Genomic DNA, 22,136 nt, shown 5'->3' on the forward strand with positions numbered 1-22,136 from the left:
ATTACCCCTATCTAGAAAGCTAATTAAAAGTGAGCAGCAAGTCTGCCTGAAGCTTAGTATTTTGGAAATCAGAGCACTTTGAATGAGTTTTCTGCATATGAACCTAGGGCCTCACAAAAAATCAAACAAGGTTGGATTAGCTCCAGAAATATGGGCGTGATGTACAAATAACTAGATTGTCCGTTGCATTTTCAACGTCAAAGACATGGTGCCCCCTACTGTCCAGAGAATTGTAGGGTCAGATAAAAGATGAAAAAAATACTGCTTCTGGCCAAACCTTAAATTAGAATTTAGCAGCTGTAAGGAATTATAGTTACGTGTATATTTATTACACTTCTTTCTACATTTCTCTCCTCTATCATTTACTTCATTTTTCAAAACTCCTTGCCCAATATTTTCAGACATGACTAGTGATTTTGAGTACCTAACTAGAGATTTCAGTGATAGGCCTAGTTTTCAGTGCTGAGCACTCTGAGAATCTGGGGATTTTGAGGATTCTCTAACTGGACATTCAAAAATCAAAACTTATTAACCTTGTTTGAAAGCCTTGGCTTCTCTTCTAAAATCCACAGCAACAATAATCATTTTACTTCCTCTCAAGATAACCAGATAGTTTCAAATTTGTTTATTTATTTACTGTGTTCCAGTTGGGTGGCATTTTTCATGTATTTACTGTGTTTCGGTAGCGTTGTTTGTTTGTTTGTTTGTTTACTGTGTTCCAGTTGGGTAGCATTTTCAAATGGCTGAAGAGTTTGACTCACCCCATCATAATTCTTCCCTGTCTCAAGTTTCAGTTCATTCATGGGAGTTTTAATGGCTTTTCCTATGCAGCTAAAGCAGATCAGGGAAATGTATGATTTAATCTATTTTGTCTATGTCAGTGACTTGCCTTTTTAAACTCAATTTTCTATCCTTAAACATAATTCACATTTATTTAGCACTTTTTAGACGTATTTTAACCATTCATATAGTTTTCTCAATAGCCTTGTGAGATAAGGCAGACTGTCCAACTGGCAGGTAGTGAGCTGCAAGCAGCCTGTAAGGGGTTAGTTAACATGTGGCCCCTGGGCTCCCACCTGTCCTTCACTTCCACTATCACTCAGGCTGCAGCAAGGAGAGGCTCTTCTTCCTGGCTTCCACTGCCTAACCCAGCCCCAGGGGATGGGGCAGCACAGCATGCAACCCACAGTGCTGGGGGATGCGGCAGCCCAGAGTGGTATGGTGTCATGGGGAAACCCAGAGGGAACTGCAGGTGAGGTAAGCTACTATGCAGGGGCACCTGGATTTTGTATGTCCACCCACCGGGCACAGCAGGTATTGGGGGAACCATCCTCCCTTGCATGCAGGGCACAGCTTGTGGTCTCTATCAGTACAGCCCCTACTGAGTGCAGCCACTGCTGGTACAGCCAATGGGACGTGCAGGCCCCAGCCATTTAGAAGTTCAACAGCCCTGAGATAAGCAATGAAATGCTATTCTGAATGACAGAAAAGCCTGGAACATTAAATTAAAATAAGAGTGAATGTGTAAATAACTATCATAACTTAAAATTGTTTTTGCTTCTTTAACAGGACCTCAGCACGGCTGTGGTGGTTATCTGACTAATTCCAGTTACAGCTTTGGCTCTCCAGACTCTGACACGAATGGCAGATATGACAAAAATTTGGATTGTGTGTGGATCATAGCTGCTCCTATAAACAAGCAGATCAACTTCACCTTCACCACATTTTCTCTTGAAGCACCATCAGCTCGAAACTGCCGATACGATTATGTTAATGTAAGATAATTAGCATTCTAATCAAGACAGACAATCTACACCTTCCATCAATGGACCTACAATTAAAATTTAGTCAGTAGAGGAAGAACTTAATTGAGAAGCTAATTGCTGCTTTTAATTCATCAGGATTCTTCAATAGCTTTGATCAGGGTGCACAACTCCTGGCCCACAGATCTGTGTGATATGGCCCATGGGGTCCCCCAAGGGTCTGGAAATTTGATGGGGGGTAGGAGGGGCAGTGGCAATTAACACTGCAACCACACCCCCACCAGCGTTCCCTGTAAGCTGTGTGGCATGCACAGCCGCGCAGGTGCACTAATGCTGCATAGCCAGGTGCAACTGCATGGCCGTGCACGCCATCCAGCTTAGAGGGAACGCTGACCCCACCACCAAATTTTGAAGCCCCACAGACCAAATGACATGGGCCTGCGCACTGGATCTCATCAGCATGGAGCTGGGGCAGCAGGCCTGATCTGGCACGCACAGGTCCAGGGCTGGGGCAGCGGGCCCAATCTATCACATGTGAGGCCTGATCTAGCAGAGGGGCCTGATCCAGCACATGCAGGGCTGGGGTGGAGGGGCCCAATCCAGTGCCTATGGGGCCAGGACTGGGGTTGGGGTGAGGGTGGAGGTGCCTAATCCAGTATACATAGGCCCAAGCTGGTGCAGTGGAGCCCATCTCATATGCCTGAGGCTGCAGCCACAGCCACAATATGGCATGCAGGACAAGGGCTAAATACGGCATATGCTGGATGGGTCCCACAGACAGGATTGGGCCCGCAGACCCAACCCACATATCCATGCTGCAGGGCGAAAAAGTTGGCCATTACTAGGTTAGAGTAAGGTCTCCAAGTAAAACTAGCCTTCTTTGAAATCAAAGGAAGTTTCACCACTGACTTTAGTGGGGACAAGCTTTCACCCTCAGACTTCAAGCATAAATGTGTAGCCTACTTAATTCTTCAAATGAAAATAAAAATAGAAAAAAGAAACAGACAAATAAAGCCAAGCATCTTGAAAGGAAACCTGAAGAGCTATATTATTGTAATAGATTGTTTAAAAGCACTTTTTGGTTTTAGACCACTGGAAGGTAAATCTTGATAATAGTTCCTCTACACTGAGTAGATTCTGTCTTGAATATTCTTGAGTCTGATCCTCTAGTATGTAAGGCAAGGAAAAGGAGAGAAACTCTGGTGTCCCAGGTCAAATTAGGTATTTTGTTGAGGTGGTCAATAATTTTCCATCAAAATATTTCTGACAGAAATGGCTTCTAACTAAAATGAAATGTTTGAATTTTCTTTTTAAAAAAGCCTATAAAACCAATATAGGCATTGGTTTTCAGTTGATTTGGAATGCTTAGAAATTCGATTGTCATGATCTAAGATGTAAACTATCACCAATCACTAGCTACCAATAATACTCAAGAGCATCTTTCTTCTTCTTCTAATGGGAGAAAATGTTCTTAGAAATGTTAAGGTCAAACAAGAGTTCAGAGAACTAGATGTATGTTAAACTGTTTATTGTAATTTGTATATGACAAAATACCTGTGAGTTATCAAAGGCTTTGTCTCTTTTAGTTGTATGATGGAGAGAATGAAAATGCTAATTTAGTTGGCACATTTTGTGGCTCTACCGTGCCAGCTCCTTTTCTTTCTACCAGTAACTTCCTGAATGTGAAGTTTTCTACAGATGGATCTGTTGAAAGGGCAGGTTTCAATGCTACCTACACAACTGTGGATAGTAAGTATGTTGTTTGACTACTTTGTATCCCAAAGATAAAAGGTACATGTAAGCAAGGTGCATGTATCTGGGACCTGGGTGCATGTAAGCAATGAATCCATCATCCCCTTACCAACACCATAACTCAAGACAGATATACACCAATGGTAGGGTATACCTTGCTATAACTCCCAAAAAACCTATGGTTAAGCCAAGAGTACAAGATTCCCAATGAAGTCACCTTTTACTTCAAGGTCGTCATCAGCCTCAAGAGCAGTTCACCATGTAGGCATAATAAATACCAGGGGAACTTGGGAAATATACATTTATCTGAATGTGGATACTTGTAAAGGCACAAAGACTGATAGATACGAATTTTCAGAATGTTATGCTTTGTTGTAGCAAGATGATTAAGCTGTTACTGCTTCCAACAGGACTGTGTGGAGGAATATATAATGCAACTTCTACCCAACAGACAGCAATGTCACCTAATTTTCCAAATGCATATGCACCATTTACTGTTTGCATTTGGATCATTGATGCCCCTCCACAAGAAGAAGTCAAACTGGCAGTAGAGACATTCCGTCTCCATTCCAGCCAGGACTGCTCTCAGAATTACCTGGAATTCCAGGACCGCACAATGGTAAGACTTGCACAATGCATGGCTCTGCTCAAAGATCTCTCACTTCAGTATAAGGAAGATGATCATTTGATAATTCATTATGGTTACCGAATGAAATTGAGCCCTGTGCAGGGTGTCCCAGGGAAGTCACTGTGTACTACTAAAGATTCATATGGAAAGGCAGAGCTTATGCAAGTCCAGACCACAGAGGTGATTATGGCCCACTTTGTACTTCAAACTTTCCACAGTTACAGGAAACAATTCATCTGCCAAAATTAACATTGATGAAATGCTCCATGATATGTTTTTATAAACACGTGGCAGTGGAATATTCAGGATATATGATAAGAGTTAATATTCTTGCCAAAAATGGGTTTTTAGAAAAAGGTACAAAGAGATGTTGTCTGTTTCTATTGCATTTAACATTACTAAATTTCCTTTGGTTACTCCTTAGTTCTGATACGAAAATTGCTCTTACATTTTATTCACCTCTAGTAGTGACTGAATGTCTGATTTTAACATACTAGGGTATTACGTTATTTTTATGGAAACAAGGGCATGTCTACACATTCATTAATGTGCCTGAGATACTGCACATTTAGTTTAGTACAGTAAAATCCCCATTATCTGGTACGAGTGGGGAATGGCAGGTGTCAGTAATCTAAAAATGCCAGTTACCTGAAGCACAGGTGTTTCTGGCTGGATGCAAAGCCAGGGTGGCTGGGGGTGGCAGCGGCCAGACATGGAGTTGGGGAGCAGCGGGGTGGTGGCAGCTGCAGAGTGCAGCGCAGAGTGGCACTCAGCCCTGCAGAGCAGCAGCAGCACAGGGCAGCCCATGTGCGAGCTTCCCATGTAGATTCACCCAGCGTGTGATTAAGAGTGATCCTGGTTTTCTCTGATAAAAACATTGCAAATTCCCTGATTAAAAATACCCCCAAAATCCAAGTTTTGCCATGATTAAAATGAAACACCACTATATATATAGATATCAGCTGAACACGTTTTATTGATATATTAACAATTGTCGCAGGGCACCTTGGTGCCCTGCTCCTAGAGAGTGGAAACTGCCAGGGAGAGGGCCCTGGCAGGACATAACGAGCACAGCTGCGGGTTGCCCGGGGCAACCAGGAAGTCAGCTGACCGGAGCGGGGAGGGCCTGGCCCTCATAAAGCCCAGGGCTGAGGCCAGGCTGGCAGTTCCCTGCCAGCAGCCAGAGAGGCAGGAGCTCCTGGAGTAGGGATGCGAGAAGCAGTGAGAACCGCAGGTACTGCTTGAGCCAGATAACAGAAGGCAGCTCTAAGATGTTGGAGCAATGTGGTTGTAGCCAGGCGGCTTATAGTTACGTTGCAGCCTAGGGGCTTATGTTTTGTTTTGTTTATTGCACCAGTGGTTTGGGCGAGGCTATTAGGGGTTGGAGGAGGCCTCGTAGGGACCCACAGGGGTGTGGGGCCCTAGCGCCAGTGAGGGCGCAGTATTCTCAGGGGGAACCCCCAGCGGTGTGGGAACCCCGGTGCCAGGGAGGGCGCAGCATACTCATAAAGGGACCCACAGTGGCGTGGGGACCCCACAACCAGTGAGGGCACAGTATTATTAGGGAGCCCAGCGTGGGCACAGCAAGCCCCAGCGAGGGGGCAGTATTATTAGGAAGCCCAGCGTGGGCACAGCAAGCTCCAGAGAAAGGGAACTACTGAGCAGCCCAGTGCAGGCGTGGTGAGCCTCTGAAGAAGGGCTTAGTGCTGCAGTAAACCCCGGAGAAGGGTGAAGTGGTGCGGTGAACCCCGGCGAGAGGGGGTAGTGGTGCGGTGAGCACTGGGAGAAGGGGGTAGCAGCGCGGTGGGCCTGAGAGTCAGGGGGCGTAGCCGAGAAGTCCCCAGAGTGGGCGCAGAGAGCCCCAGACAGGGGGCGGTATTTTAGAAGCCCGAGTGTGGGCGCAGAGAGAGCCCCAGAAAGGGGGCGTTATCGAGAAGCCCCAGTGCGGGCATAGCAGGCCCCAGGTGGGGGCGACATTACAGGGAAGGCCCCAGAGAGGGGCGACATTACAGGGAGGCCCCGAGTGGGCTCGGAGAGCCCAAGAGGGGGCAGTACAGCAGGGGAGGCCCCAGAGAGCGGGCGAGAGTACGTAGAGGAGGCCTGAGAGACGGGCAGTATATATATAGAGAGACATACCAGTGTCTATCCCATCAGCGAGGCTTGGGGCGTGGGATTGGGGTGGCAACCAATTCAGACCATCAAAGACGTGGTGGGCGAGAAAATAGAGGGTGCCCTTGGGCCAACTTGACACGGAGAGGGGGCCTCAAGGAGATCATGGCCCTCCTGGAGGACCCCGCTGTGACAACAATTTTAAAGCAATTTGGAAGCCTACCAGTGCCTCAATCACTATAATAAAATAAAGAGCTCCCCCTGTCCCCTTTGCTCACCAGGATGCGTTTCCTGCTGTGGGCACCCCCCCACACACACTTCGTAGCATTGAGCTGCCCTGATATGCCAGTGCCCTGCCCATGTCATTGCCCCTCACTCCCATGCTACAGCTCCCCAGCCCCGCCAGTGCCCCTAACTCCCCCATGCCTCCCTGGGAGTGCACACACCAGTGAGGAACCAGCCCCCCACTGCCTCCCCAGACGAGCCGCCCATGGCTTTTTCCCACTCCCTGCAGTCATGCATCCCAGCCCTGCCTCCCTCCCTCACTATAGAGGCCTCAATCCCCATCCCCCCCCCCCCCCACCAGATTTACCTGCAGGGAGCTGCTCTCTAGGCTGCCTGATGGACCTGTTCATGTGTATGTGCGCATATGCACATGGCACCCGCTGCCTGATCTCCCTTCTCCTGCTCCCCCCAGCCCCTTGCAGACTGGAGCTCTGCCACCCTACAAGAAGAAACCTGTTGTTTCCTGCTTTAATCTCCTTTAAAGGAGAAAATCTGGGTTTTTCTTCTTAAAATGAGAAAGGCCAGGTTTTACCACATTTTTCCGTGGCAAATGGAAAACCCAGATCCCTGGTGATTAATGTAAAAGGTACACATTAAAATAACTTCAGAAACATATCAGTGGGCCTTTAGCTCTGGTGCTAATCTCTGTTGGCTCACAGTTATCATCAGAACTGTAAATACTGCTAACGTTCAGAGGCCGTTTTTATATGGCAAGAATGCCATAGGAAAATGCCATGTTACATATAATCAAAAAAGGAAGTTTTGTTACCTGAGAATAGATAGCACATGAACTATTACAACTAGCCACTGAGAAGTAATCTCTATAAAATGTTGCTTTGGGCAAGACGGAAGCAAAAAAGTAGAGACTATAAAAATGGAAGTGAATGCCTGCTCAACTGGTTTTTCATTTTTCTTCATGTAAAATGTCCAAATGTCCAATATGTGACAAGTATCATTTGTTCACCCAGATAATTTTAAATTGTGGGTCAATTTTTCTTAACACTGCTATATGAAATTGGATTTTAATACAGAAACCTATTAAATTACGGAAGACCTGTTAGTGTAAAGTTAGATAACCCAAGAAACTGGATTACCTTTTAGCGGTAACCTATAAAGTGCTTATATTTTTAATTTCAGAATAACCGTGGACAAGTCCATAGATTCTGTGGCACTGAAACTTTTGCAATCCCTGAGTTTTATTCTCATGGCCGCACTGCCATTGTGACTTTCAGATCAGAGGAATATATGATTAATAATGGAGTGAGGTTTACCTATCAAGCTGCAGGTACGTTTGAAAAAGTTCCTAAAGCATCTACCTACACATTCCTTTTTGTAACTATGGAAAGTTAACAGAAAGTGATATAGAGATTTATAAGGCATATAAATCTTTTGCTTTCTCCCACCAAAGGTTGCAGCAGAGAATATAATCAGTCATTTGGTTATCTGAAAAGTCCTGGCTGGCCTGGTCTTCATCCCAATAACCTGGATTGTACCATTATTCTGCGAGCTCCGCTGAATCACACAATTTCTCTCTTTTTCCATGCTTTCCATCTGGAAGACACCCGGCAATGTTCACGTGATTTCTTAGAGGTATTAACAGATTTTGCACTGCCAGCCTGCTCAAAAGTCTGTTCAAGTCAAAGGGAGTCTTTCTATTGACTTTAACTGGCTTGGATCAAGCCCTGCCCAAAGCATTACAGGGGACACTATGATAGGTATCAGTTTTATGTTGAAGATGTCATTGTGATGGATAGCAATGTAATAATCTAAAATAGATGGCTGCTTTTCACCCAAGTGATGTCATCACCTAGCCACTGAGGGAACTTCAAGGTGGTATGGTTGACATTGTGATTTTATTCATTTGTGAATATCCAGAGCCCTACAGGCTGAAGGATTACCTGTCATCAATGTTAGGTTTCCCTTCAAATGTATGAAAACAATGGATAAAGGGGTTGAAGCAGCAGAAATAGAGCAGTTCCAAAGGTGTTTGAAAATTCAGTGGCTAGGTGAGAACAATATCACTTGAATGAAGTGCAGTCTGATTTAGATTATTATTCTGCTGTCCACACAAACCTTTTATTCAGTCTCTGCACAAGTAATGAAAGCATCACTATGAATCCTTAAGTTGCTAGCACAAATTTATTCATCTATCAGAAATCAGGTTTCTTTGTGGGAAAATTATCTGTCCTTCATTTCTTTTATGCTATGATCCTTCCTTAACTCATTTATTAGAGTGGGTCCTAGCTCCATCATTCCCTAAACTCTGGTAAATTTTATATTCAAAACTCGAGCTTTGTAATGTGACCCATCCTTCATCTTAACAGGGAAAAGTAAAAACATCTGCAATGTTAAGATTTTGTAACAGGAACAAAACATATACAGGTGTATTTTAAATGCAAAGTTTAAACTTAAGCCAGCAACTCTCATTAGTTGGAAGATGTACCATGTTATAATGTTTAGTTTAAAATTACTGGCTATATTTTGTTCTGTGCTATTGCTTAAAAAGCCACAGGAGACTAATTGACTGTCTCCTCTCATTCCACTCACCCCCTTTACACAAGTCAGTGGGGGCATGGTTGCATGCCGTGCAGGCAGTGGTGCCTGCCTGCAAGGTGCTCCACACCTCTCCAACTCCTAGCCAGACTGTACCCCACATCCCCGTGTTTCCAGGATGCTCACTATAATTCTCAGCAGCTGGCCAGGATCAGCTCCTGAAATCCAGGACTCTCCCAGCTAAACCGGGAAATATGGTTACCCTATGTTAACAATGGTTTTATATTCTCTTATAGGTCAGAAATGGAAGTGATGCCAGTTCCCCACTACTTGGCAGGTATTGTGGAAATACTGTGCCCAGTCCCATCTTCCCTAAAAATCAGATTATCTACCTACATTTCAAGACTGACATTTTAGTTGCTCATGATGGATATGAGATCACTTGGACTTCATCACCCACTGGTAAGACAGCAATACATAGGTAAACATATCCACGTTAAAAGGCCCAGTATCTCTAAAGCAATGAACAAGAGGTTAAACTAAACCTTAATTAGACATGTCTTAGATTACTTAAAACACTTTGAAGAACTGGAAATACTGGCTTTATCATTTTAGATCGTTCTGTGTCATAAATGGACCATCAAGTTATGCCATGCCATCAGATTTTAAGTGGAGTTCCCCACTGATCACAACAGGCATGTGGTCTATACTATGGCAGCATACCACAGTCCTGGGGAGCACTGGGTTGAGCATGACCCACCCACCTCCACAACTACATTCTAGACTCAGAAGCTCACCAGTGAGGTTGCTTTGGGTTTGTCCTTAGCACCCACTCTCAGTCCCTGGGTCTCTAGGTCAGTCTGAGAGCAGCCATTGGGTACAGGTCTGGAGCAGCCTCACTGATAAACTTCCAGGTTTGGAGCACATCACTTAACTCATGTGGGCAGGGCGTGCTCAGCTCCGATCTCTCCAGGACCAGCCATTGTGGCAATATAGATGAGCCCAATACAACCTATTCTTAATGCTGTCTAATATAACCACTCTGGTTTAATCTCAAGATGTAATTCCTTGGGCAATATTTTTTGCAAAGGAAGAGGCAAAATACCTCTGGTAATATGGAAGCATAGAACAAATCACACAAACACAGTTCCCAGTAAAGCAATGAATGATGTCCAAATTCAGGCCACCATTTTCTTGCAGGAATAGCTGTATATGACAGTATACAGATTCCACATCATGCAGTTCACATGCACAATCAGACAAGTTACAGGTGCCACAAAGTGTTGTCCACTACGTGCTGCCCTGAATTCCATAAAATGCAAGGAAACTACCGGCCTGATAAATTATGGCAAATCTTTAAACAAAAAGGTTTCGTAGTGGAAACTGATTCTTTATACTAAAACTTAGCACTTAAATAGCGCTTTTTACATTCAAGGAACTGTGGAAGACTTGAGTAATTAAGGCCCCTGGCAGATGTTAACATAATGGCAACATTGAGATCTGAGAAAGTTTATATTGCATCCCAAAAGCTGCACATCCTGCCATGCCACACATGCATGCAGATGGGCCATAAAATTTGTCAGATCCCAATCACAAAACTGCTGGGGCTGAACTGGGACCCAGGGCTGTACACTCACCAATCCTGGAGATCTGACAGGGGGTCTGTAAAGGGCCCAAGTGTTAGTATGGGCCATGGGACAGCCACGGATCCCAGGGGACTGGGTGGGGGACTGTGCCCTGGGTCTGGGACACATGCTGTGTAGTCAATTTAGGGTGCAACACAAACCAGCCACCCACATATAATATAATGCAGGGGTGGGCAATTACTTTGGCTGGAGGGCCGCTTAACAACTTTTGGTGAGCTGTTGAGGGCTGCAAGGGGAGCTCTTCCCCTTGACAGATGCCCTGCCCCCTCACTGCCATCTTGGGACCAGAAGTCCCACCTCTGACTCCTAACCTTTGACACTGGAAGTCATCCCCCCACCCCTTTTGGGAGGGGGGTTTGCCATCTTGGAAGCAGAAAAAAAGCCCAAATCATACACGAAAACTCAAACATCTACTACAAACATCATCGATTAGAGGCAGGGGAGGGGGTACCATGTGTATCTGTGCGTGCATATGCACGTGGCATGCATGCAGCCAGGCAGGGTGGTGGGAGCAGCCTCAGCAGCTGGATGCCCAGGGCAGGGGTTGCCAAAGGCCGGGCCAGAGTCTGACTCACTCTGATGCCGCTCGCATGAATTGGAGCCACTGCGCTCCAGCATGGTCGGGATGGGGGCAGCTGGGGGGCCCAGGTCAGGGGTGAGGGGCACTGGCAGGGCTGGGGGCCTGTGGCTTGGGGGAGAGGTCATAAGCGGGGCAGGGAGCTGTGGGCTGGGAGTGAGGGGCACTGGCAGCAGCAAGGGCTACAGGTCAGGATTGAGGAGCATCAACAGGAACGTGGGGCTGCGGGTCAGAAGTGAGGGGCACCAGCATGGCCTAGGGCAATGGGGAACTGTGGGTCAGGAGTGAGGGGCACTGGCAGGGCCAGGAATCTGTAGGTTGGGAATGAGGGGCAGCAGCAGGGATGGGCGGCAGTGGGTTGGGGCTGAGGGGCACCAACATAGCCTAATAGCCAAGGGGAGGAGTGCAGGGGAAGAGACTGTGGTTCAGGAGTGAGGGGCTCTGGCAGGGCCAGGGATCTATCTGCAGGTTGAAAATGAGTGGCAGCAGCAGGGCCTGGGGGGCTGCAGATTGGGAGTGAGGGGCATTGGCAGGGCAAAGGGGATATTTTGTATGAGGTGTCCCCCCAACAGGTGTCCTCTTTTGTGGAACTGGAAATATGGTAACCCTAAACATGCTAAAATGAGCAGTTGCATTGTGCAATATTTTCTAAAAATAAATAATAACTAATTAAAACTGTCTTTTTCCAGGATGTGGAGGAACCTTATATGGTGAAACTGGTTCATTTACTAGCCCAGACTATCCTGCAACTTACCAAAACAATAGTGATTGTGAATGGGTCATTTTTGCCCCAAAGGGAAGAACCGTAAAAGTAAACTTTGTTTTCATCAACATTGACGATCCAGGTGACTGCATTAGAAACTACCTAATACTTTACAATGGACCAAACGCCACCTATCCTCCAACTGGACCATACTGTGGGATGGTAAGTATTCTATATTTTATCTTAAGTTTTTTTTAAAGAAACGTTGATTTTTTTTTATGTTTAACATTGTTTGTGCAGCATTTCCATAATAGAGGTAACTAAAGGTGAATGTACAGGGCTTCTGCTGGATGCTATTAGGAAGTTTGGTCTAGATAGGCTTTTCCAAATGGAGACATTCTAGTGACATCTAGTGGATTACATCAGGGATTTCTTGTCTCTGAACTCAGATGCTTGATGTTCCATATAGTGCTTTAATATTCAGTAAGTACAATTCAGCCCCTGCGCTTCAGTATCTGGAACAGAAACAGAACCCTGAATGTGGGCCATAGTTCTCAAGTCACACTTTGCCTTTACATGGGTACAAACTCTCAGGATCAGACTGACTGTTTTGATACTAACAGTTACATCGCTACAGAAAAATGCTTAAAGAGATGAAACACTATCTGTACTTTTTCTTTTTAACTTTAGGATACCAACATTGCTTCATTTACTGCTACATCTCATCAAGTCTTCATAAAATTTCATGCTGAATATGTAACTTTACCATCAGGATTCCTGTTAACTTGGACCAGCTAGAACCATTATTGCCAGGAAGTGCATTTCCTCTGTACTTTGGTAAATTGAAGAGATTTTAGATCATAGAATTATGGTTTGAAATATGATTGTGATTATTAGAAGTTAAAAAAATAAATTACTTTAAGAACAGTTGCTATGCATTTGAAATTATTTTTTTAAATGAGCTTCTTTTATACATGTTTTTTCTACACACATCTGTGAAAATATGCTGCATATTAGTTGGAAATATAATATTACTTTTCTTAAATTATGTAATGTTCTTTAAAGATGTAATTTCTAAAATACATCCAAAAATAGTGTTTTGTAACTTGTCATGAAACATTAGTTATCAAAGGGAAAAATGTAAAACAAATTAAGCTTTATGTGTGGTGATAAAAATAATATTATATGATAAATATTCATTTGCAGGGCTGACAAGGTGACTTAGGCTCATGAATACCATTAAGTCATGCTTAGGAGTTTGTTTTTAAATCCTACAGTCATATTTGAAACTCTTAGTCAGTATTTGAATTAAGTTTGGATAAAGCTAGTCTTCTTTCTGAAATGATCTCCATCCTGCAAGTATTTATAACATTACATTTATTTGAGAGGAAGGTTTGAGACCTTTCCAAAATCGTACACTTTACTTAATAATCCAATCTAGCAGAATACTTAAACACATACTTAATTTTAAACAAATGGGTAGCTCTGCTGCAACCAAAGGGACTACTCATGTTTTTTAATTTAATTTTGCACACATAAGTGATGGCTGTAATGGACCTTATATTTTACTTATGACCATACAGAACAAAAATCATTATTGTCATTTTCATAAACTATCAATAATAAAGTGCAGGAACTAATTTCCCATAAAACTAGTTCAGTATATAAAACTTCAGTATAAGACCATCTTAGAAATATTTGCTGAATATTTCTTACCATTTGAATTTTTAGCCAGGAGGCCAGGAAACCATGTTTGTCCTTCCCCAAATTCAAGGGTGAGTTGCAAGTGAAAAATAATCTTTGCAGATTATGTAGCACGATTGTTGTTAACCTTTTTGGCACCAGTGCCACAAGTTAAGCTCACCGCCTCCCTGATGGCTACTCTGATCCTGCCTCCCAAAAGTGTACTTCGCAAAGCTTGTATCCTGGGGTGCCAGCATGAAGGCAGGGGACTTGGGTCTCAGGTTGTGTTGAGTGGAGTAGGGCCAATGTACTGCTGCAAGAGAGGTGTCACCACTAAGAGAAAAGTTAACCCTTCCCTAGTTGCACAACTGCCACAGTTTTATATGATGAGAGAGGATCCAAAGCTCTGAATTCAGTGTTAGTAGGTAAGGAGGTAAAGGTTAACTTGGCTCTTGGCAGTGACAGTGACATCTCATGCAGCTATGTCCTGCCTCTGCTCCATTCCATGCAGCTCAAGTCCCCCCTGCCTGCATTGTGGTGCCCACATTTACTGGGTGCCCAGAGCTCATGCATCACACAGCAGCTGCCTGAGCAACTCATAGCATGCATGCTTCAGGGTGCCTGCTCCCTTCCCCCCAACAATATAGTGGATGATGGTCCGCATCAAACTAACACATATTTCTTACAACAGAGTACAAATGACAGATTCACTGAAGATAAAATCCACAAATGGACTAGCAAGTAGAGTCTCTCTGGCAAGATACATTGGCAGGTCTTTGAGATGAAAGATATTTTTCACCTTTCTCACTTCATAACTATGCAGTCACTCAGAAAACCAATTGTTGCATAAGTGACTGGAATAAAAAATTTGAGTGGAAATTATTAACAAAAACTTGGTGCTGTTCAAAGATAAAGACCATGATTACATAGATATGAAAAAACTTATGGGTGACAAAAAACTATACTGGTTAGAGAGATATGTGGAATCAGTAAGAAAACAAAATAAAATATATAAAGGATGGGACAAGAGAAGTAAACCACAACACAAAACAATCCAGGTTAAAATATGAAGCTGACTGATCAAGGATACCAAAGAATTGTCAAAATATTAGTGACTAATAGAGTTAAAGATAATAGGGCATTTGGTAAAGACAGATTTGTAAAGTAACCTGGCTTTCATAAGAAGCTGCCAGTGAATCCAAGTATTTCAAATACTTCTCTTAAGCAATCGGGAATACCTTGGAGCTCTTCAATTGAGTGGGCACACACAACACAGTAATCATCATATTGGAGATTATTAATAGAAGTGTTGGCTATCTTAATTTGGAATGTAACTGGTTGTTATTCAAGACTCTCCCACCCATGGGATACTGGATGCTGAATCCAGATGCAAGTCTATCAGCAATGAATTGTAGAATAGCTGTGATATACGTGGAAAAGTGTTGGTGAAATCATACATCCTTGCTTGACTCCAGTTCTAATAGTGAATGGGTCTGTTTCCAAGCCATTGCTTAGGAAGGTTGTCATGTCATTTGATAACCAATTTTGATGAGCATCCAAATCTCATCCAGATTTTCCATAGGGCTTCTCTGCTGTTTGAATTAGAGGCCTCAGTCGGGTCAATAAAAGCTGTGTAGAGATCTTGGTGTTGCTCGCCGCCCTTCTCATCCAGCTGTCTAACAATAAAGATCAGATTTATTGTACTTTGGGGTAATCTGAAACCACATCAGAACTTGGATAGAAATTGCTGTGTAAGGAAAGTGAGTCTATGGAGGAGAATGCAGGTGAGGACATTCCCAGCTATATTCCCAGCACAATACCACAATAATTGTTACTATCTTCCGTCTTGAATATGGTAACACTTCTGGCATCTCTCAAGTCACTTGAAATCTGTTTATGTTTCCAGATTTGCATAATAATGATGTATAGAGTTTTCCACCTTGCTCACGTTGTATTCCATCAGGACCACATGCTCTGTTGTTCTTCATCTGCTTAATGGTATTTAACATGGAGTAGGGTAGGGAGGGAAAGCTCCACATCTTAGAATCAAGTATGAGGGTGCTGGGGTGGGGGCAGGCAACTGCTGTGGTTTGGGCTTGTTCCAACCCTTACCCAAGGTCAGGGCCATATTTGCAGCTGCTGCCTGTTGCTCCCACCACCTCTTCAACCCACCATCTCCCCCCTGCAACCTCTTATCCCCATCTCCACTCACAACAGCCTCTGCTCCCTTGCCTACCTCTCTTCCTCCCTCCCCCACTTACCTTTGCTCTCTGCCAGCAGACTCTGTGTATGCTACCGCCTGGGACACTAAGCATGGCCCCAGCCTGGTGCCCATAGCAATGGTGCACAGCCCACATGGTGTGGGGCCAGGATGGGGCTATGCTCAGTGCCCCAGGCTAGAAGAGGGATAAAGCCTGATAGCATGGAGCAGAGGCTGTGAGGGAGAGGGGAAGCAGAGGATTGGGGAGGAAGAGGGGACAGAAGGTGAGCACAAGGGGGGACCTGAGACTATGGGGGAGTGGGGGGGCAGGCATAAGCAGAAGGCAAAGTGCTTGGACCCTTCCCACTCCACCTGCTTCCCCACTGCCTGCCCCCCCCCCAGTGATGGGAAGATGAAGTAAAGACAACTGTCCAATAATTAGGTTCTAGCAAATATAAATACAAATATGAATATAAATACAAATATAAATTATAACACATTTATACATTTTCTTTGTATAGAATCTAATATGGATGGGTCATCTTAAAATCAGGGTTGTCTTAGATTCAAGTAAATTATGGTAAATTGGGGACCTGCAATATCATCCTTAATGAGATTGCACCTGCCTGGCTTCATAGAGCCTCTCCCAGGTAGCTCTCGAGCCAGAGCTCTGAGCCTGCTATGGAGTCAGTTCCAGCTGCCCTGGTGTTTGCTTGTCTCCTCCCCAGGGAAAACCCTGACACTCACTTGCCATGTCTTAGGTGTTAAGTTCAGTACTGGGGTTCTTCTTGGTTGTGGAAGGACATGCTGGGAGTTGTAACTGGTGGATGCTCCAGGGGCTCCACCTCCCCGACACTCCTGCCATGTGCCAGCCTGTTGGGATGGTCAGATGTTGGTCAGTCTGACCCTCTGTTGTGTGCCGTAGCCCCCCAGCATCCCCAATCTCACACTCTTGACCTCGGAGGTCAGGTGCTGTGATGATTTAGTTGGCTGCCTCTTTCCTATTGGCTGTGGTCTGCAGCTCATCAGCCATGGACCTGGGGACAGTTCAACACGCCCTCCCCAATGGGGCTTCGTGGGTATTGGGTCGACCCTAATGGTGGATTGGCCCTGTTATGTCGAGAGTGTCTGAGGAGCCCTGGGGTGCTTAGCCCCCAACGTTAATCCTCTGGCCTTTTCTCCCAGCCTACAGGGCCTCAGTATGAAGACAAAAGAAAGTTCAAACTTAAACTTCAGGAAGGGCCTGGGGCCTCCTCCCTATTCATGCGTCCTGCATCTGAAGGTGCCAGTCATCCCTTGGTGTGATCCCAGGTCTCAGCTCACTCCCTGGGCCCAGTGCTGAGTGCTCTTTCATTGGGGAATGGACCCCTGGCCTTTGCCCTCAGGAACAGGAGGGTTCCTGGTCAGCCCATGGGCCTGCCTGAGTGAGGGACTCACAGCCTCCTCTCTGCTGAGTTCTCCCTGCCCTTTCCCCACTACTGGCTTTTATCATGCCTGGGCGGCATCTTCTGATGTTGTCATCCTCCTGCACTGGTTCCAGCCATATAGTAAAATGACTGATGAACCATGCAGGAGGCTTGTTCCTCTGCAGCTTGCCCTCACTCGCTGCCTCTGAAAAAAGCAAGTACACCCTGCTCAAGGGGCTGTTTCCTTGAGGTTGCGGTGGGCTATCCCCACCATGACCCCGATTAGGGGAGAGGGGTTTCTGCCCCTCTCTTCTCATCCCCCTGGGACAGAGATGTTGGGAAATGGCTTCAATGGTACAGTCAAGGAATTAGAATCTCAATTCAGAAGCTCTTGAAAGTGCTTCTTTCCCTCTGCATTTATGGTGGAGTTGTCTTTAAAGAGCATTGTTCCATCCTTAGACCTGAGAGAGATGGCTTTGTCTGCTTGGCTGATAGATAGCTTTGATTATGCTGAAGAAACTATGCTGACCATGGTTTGGGGTAAACTTTTGCATCTCTTTTGCTTTGTTCTCCCACCACTTGTTCTTTCACTCTTGAATTTTTATTTGGTCTCAGCTTTAATTCTAATATAATAAAAGCCTTAGTCTGTCTGTCCATAATGCTTTATTCACACTCTGATTTGTTGTCTTGGCAGCCAATCACAATGCTGACTGAAACAACCAATCAGAGTACTCCAAAAGTGTTCTGGACAGGAGGTGGTGGCGGCACAGCAGAGCGCCGCCATGACAGTGGGGGCAGAGGGAACAGAGGAAATGGAGTGGCGGGGGGCAGGCCTTGGTCCTGCACCCCCTGCTCGCTGGAGGTGGTGGTGGCATGGGGTGCTGGCCAAGGAGGACAGAGGGGATGGTGGGGCAAGCTTCCTCCTCACCGGCTCCTGGGAGGCGGTGGTGGAGTGGGGTGGTGGGTGGCAGCACTCTGTCCCTGCCTGCTCCCCATTCCCGATGGACAGTTGGCTAGTGTGGCAATAAAGGTCTTGCTTCTGTGTGGAGTTCATGTCATTTCACCAAGCTTCAAAAACTTGCTTTTTTCTGTCAATGACAGCTTGTATTCTCATCAAACCAGTCCTGATGTTCCTTTGTGGAGAAGCCTAAAGATTCTTTGCATGTTTCATGGATACCTTTCTTGAGGCTCTTCCACTGATTGATGGCATGAAGATGATCAGGGAGGTTGGATAGTTTCTCGCTGAGGCACTGCTGAAGATGATTGCTCTTTGAAAGGTCTTTCAAGCACTCAATAGTGAACCTTGTCTTTGGTTGCTTCTTTTGTTCATGTCATTTTGGGGTGATATGGACACGACAGTGTATCAAATAATGATCCATCTCAGCAGACATCTGTTTTGGTCATAGTTCTGGTGATACGGACCTTGTGACAGTTCTGGGCACACTCTATGATGTAGTCAATCAGGTGTCAGTGTTCTGAGCTAGGGTGCATCCATAATGTCTTTCATCTGTTGCTTTAGTGGAATAAGGAGATTGTGATGATGAGAGTATGTTCCTAAAACTAGCTCAGGAGAAGAATTACATTTGAATTGACTTCCTTTCCAAGTGTTCCTTTCCATTGCTCAGAGTCCCTGCTCACTTTAGCATTGACATCTTCAAAAATTATTGTCTCTCTTCTGGGGACAAATGACAGGACTTGGTCAAATTTAGAACAGAATTCTTGTTTTTGTTTCATCATCTGCATCAAGTGCTGGGGCTCAGGTAGTGATGACTGTTGCATGTTGTCTGTTAGTCAATTGAAGAGGAAGGGTTATGAGATGCTCACTGATGCCAACCAGACATTTCAGTATCTGAGTAACGATCTTGGTCTTAATAGCAAAACCAATTCTATAGAGGGGTCTGTGTTTTTGGCTTTTCCTTTTCAAAAAGAACGGTGTAGCCATCACCATGCTCTGTAAGCTGCCCCTCCCTTGCACATCTGGTCTCATTAAGAGCGGTGATGTCGATATCAAATTGTGCAAATTCTCTGACCACAAGTTCTGTCCTTTGTTACAGTTGGTCGCTGTTAGAGTTGTCCATTAGGGTGCGGATGTTCCAGGTATAGGCCTGCTCAGTCAGACTGGAGCTGTCAATTTGCACACCTATCTCAGTTCCAAGTTCAATATGACAATCATGGACTCCACGCAGGTCTGTAACTAGGAACTTCCATTAATCAATAGTTCCTGTCCCTGTCACCACTCTCCCATCGCCATTGGATATGCTGTTGAAGGACAATGCCTGCATGTGTTTTCTTTTAACATGATGTTGTTGTACATCAGCAACCACAAGATACTTTGCAGATAGAAATCTTTAATCTGACAGCAAGGAAACCTAGGAGGCCAACTATTTCTATTTCACCACAGCCTTCATTCAATTTGCAGCAACTGTGAAGTATTCTTTATTCATCTGCCTGCTCTACCATCAAAGACTTTTATTTTTATTTTTGGCTCCTAATCACCATTCTACAGAATCATTTTTAGTTACTTTCTCTTTGGCTTACTTGACAATTTCAATATTCCTATAAAGCAGAATAGCTTCAACTGGACCCAGATGATATGTCCAATTCAATGAGATGGCCTTTTGGGTTCTTGGCAGAACCATTTAGAGCAAGGGTTGGCAACATTTTGCAGTGGGGGTTGCATTAAAGGAACTCAGCTCTAAGTGTGGGATGCTTCCAACTTGGCCCGCTCTCCTTTCCTGTAGGTTTGAGGACATTCTTAACAGCGCACATGGAGCGATGAGTTGTGATGACTTCCATTTTGCTTAGCATTACTGCCTGGAGAATCAGTTTCTCATTGTTTTAGATGCTGTATATGTAACACAAGCCATCTTAAAAACAAAAGCCAGTGTTTTTGAGGCTGTGAACTCACTTCCAGGGTCATGACCCAATTTGGTCAGCTTGTGACCACACCCAACTCCACTTGCAGTCCAAGTCCATGTGCAGTAACTGAATTTATATGGGCCCAAATGGGATTGTGGCCCCCAGATTAGGAACCACTAGTCTAGTGTTTAGGATGTCAGGTTAGGTCAGAGCTGACCCAGGTATGACCTCAGCCAAATTTTATATTGGGTATTTACTGGAGCAGGAACTAGAACTCAGGTCTCCACTTTCAACCTCCAGGTGAAAGTTGCAATCATTATACTAGAGTTCTGGTCACCTAAATTCATATTTTACATGTTTGTGCTGGGTTCTTTAACCTCTGAATACTTGAATAAAAAGGAATTCCTGCAGCTGTGTTTTGATGTTGAAACAGGGTTTATTTAGGTACACAGGTCCCCCAAAAAAGGTTTAGGGAAATGGAAAAAGGACAAAAACAACAAGTCATTAGTGCGAGGACACTTTAAACAGAATAACCACCTCACCTCTGGCCTGACAGTTAGTATCCGAAGGAAAATTTAAGCAAAACCTTTCAGAAGATGGGAGAAAAATAGCATAACTTTGCCGGACACACAAAACTGCAGACTTAACATAGGTGATGGTTTTATGACTGATCACACTTAACCTGTCCCTCTAACCTCTCTGTGCTCCACAAGTAATAGCTGGTCTCAACTTTTGAGTGGTCATAGTATTTTACAGAATTACATTCATCTTTCTCAAACATTCTTTACCCAATGTGCAACTATTGTAATTTCTCTCCATTTCACAGGTTTCCTGTGCAAGTCACTCCTGTCATTTACATAATAAGGTTAAACAAAAGTATTTAGCTCAGGCTGTATCTGCTTCTTTCCCAGATGTCAGAAAAAGAACACCATGCTTGAAAATTTGTCTGAAATCTCTCCCCGAAAGAGCTGTTGCCATTGTTCTAAACAACTGTAGCCTTTAAAGAGAAGATGATAGAAAAATATTTGGGGTGGATCCAAGGTGGATGCAGTGGTGCAGTCACACCCACTTCTGATTCCTGCTTTACCCAAACCAACTGCCTGGCCCTGGCGGCCTTGTTTCTATTAAGATAGCAGCAAGGGAGTCACTTGACTTCATGGCTCGCTATAATCTACCTAATTTCTTCTGATCACTTCATTCCACAACTGTTAATAACTCTCTTTTCTTAAATGGTATTAATGTTCCACTCATCAAGCTGTCCTTTCTTCAGCCATTCTGCTTCCATAGCTGCTCCTGGTTATGTAGCTCCTATTTGACAGTCCTGCTGTCTGTTTTTAACTCTAGCTAAAAACGTTAACTCAGGTGTGGAGATAACTCTTACTAAAGCAGTGGATGCACGGCCAAGATGCTCAGGAAGGCTAGATTTTGCTTTATGAATCTGCAAGGTGATTTAATTCTAACAACAGAACTGATGAAGCAACATCTTTTGAGTGTCTTTTGCCTAGTTTGTTGTGGTTTTAATCTATATTATTATATAGCAAATGAATGCACATTCCAATAAAATTATACTTGTTTTTGCATTAACTGAATAGTATAGCCCCAGGCTCTATTGTTAGTAAAGCTAGTTTCTTTTTAACCGGAGAAAAGCATGTTTTGTTACATGTGACCATGCGCCGCACCACCTCCCCCTCTCTTCCAAATCCTGGACCGCCGCTGAGTACTCCTGAGAGCAGAGGTGTAAAGGCAAAGCAAGTGCCATTTATTGGAGCTGGCCCAGTAAACCTTCTCATGGGAAGAGGCAGGAGCCCCCTCAGCATAAAGGTGGGTTGGTGGTTAGGGCGCATTTTCAGCAGGGTGAAGCTGACTCTGCCCAGAGCGGGATCCCTCTGGTCCCAGAACCCCGTCTGACTGCAGGACAAGGGCCAGCTCGGGAGACACCACCCCCCGCCCGAGCTGACATCTGCAGGTCCCTCCCTCCGGGCGGGGGCCGGCTCCCTGGCCGGGCGCTGCCATTGGGCAGTTGGGCTCCCGG

The 22,136-nt window shown here is 44.7% G+C and overlaps 1 protein-coding gene across 2 annotated transcripts in view; it reads left to right on the forward strand.

Annotated features, from left to right (window-relative positions):
* Positions 1 to 12,883, forward strand: part of CUBN (cubilin) — a 243,841-nt gene extending 230,958 nt beyond the window's left edge. For both annotated transcript variants that reach the window (XM_025216815.1, XM_025216816.1), the window contains 8 exons: positions 1,570 to 1,775; positions 3,350 to 3,512; positions 3,926 to 4,134; positions 7,675 to 7,822; positions 7,946 to 8,127; positions 9,327 to 9,492; positions 11,943 to 12,178; positions 12,647 to 12,883. In XM_025216815.1, coding sequence (XP_025072600.1) covers positions 1,570 to 1,775; positions 3,350 to 3,512; positions 3,926 to 4,134; positions 7,675 to 7,822; positions 7,946 to 8,127; positions 9,327 to 9,492; positions 11,943 to 12,178; positions 12,647 to 12,754 — 1,418 coding nt within the window. In that variant the 3' untranslated portion in view covers positions 12,755 to 12,883. The remainder of the gene's footprint in view (positions 1 to 1,569; positions 1,776 to 3,349; positions 3,513 to 3,925; positions 4,135 to 7,674; positions 7,823 to 7,945; positions 8,128 to 9,326; positions 9,493 to 11,942; positions 12,179 to 12,646) is intronic.
* Positions 12,884 to 22,136: the final 9,253 nt, after the last annotated feature.

This window comes from Alligator sinensis, unplaced genomic scaffold (genome assembly GCF_000455745.1).
Source record: "Alligator sinensis unplaced genomic scaffold, ASM45574v1 scaffold623_1, whole genome shotgun sequence".
NCBI classification, from domain to species: Eukaryota; Metazoa; Chordata; order Crocodylia; family Alligatoridae; genus Alligator; species Alligator sinensis.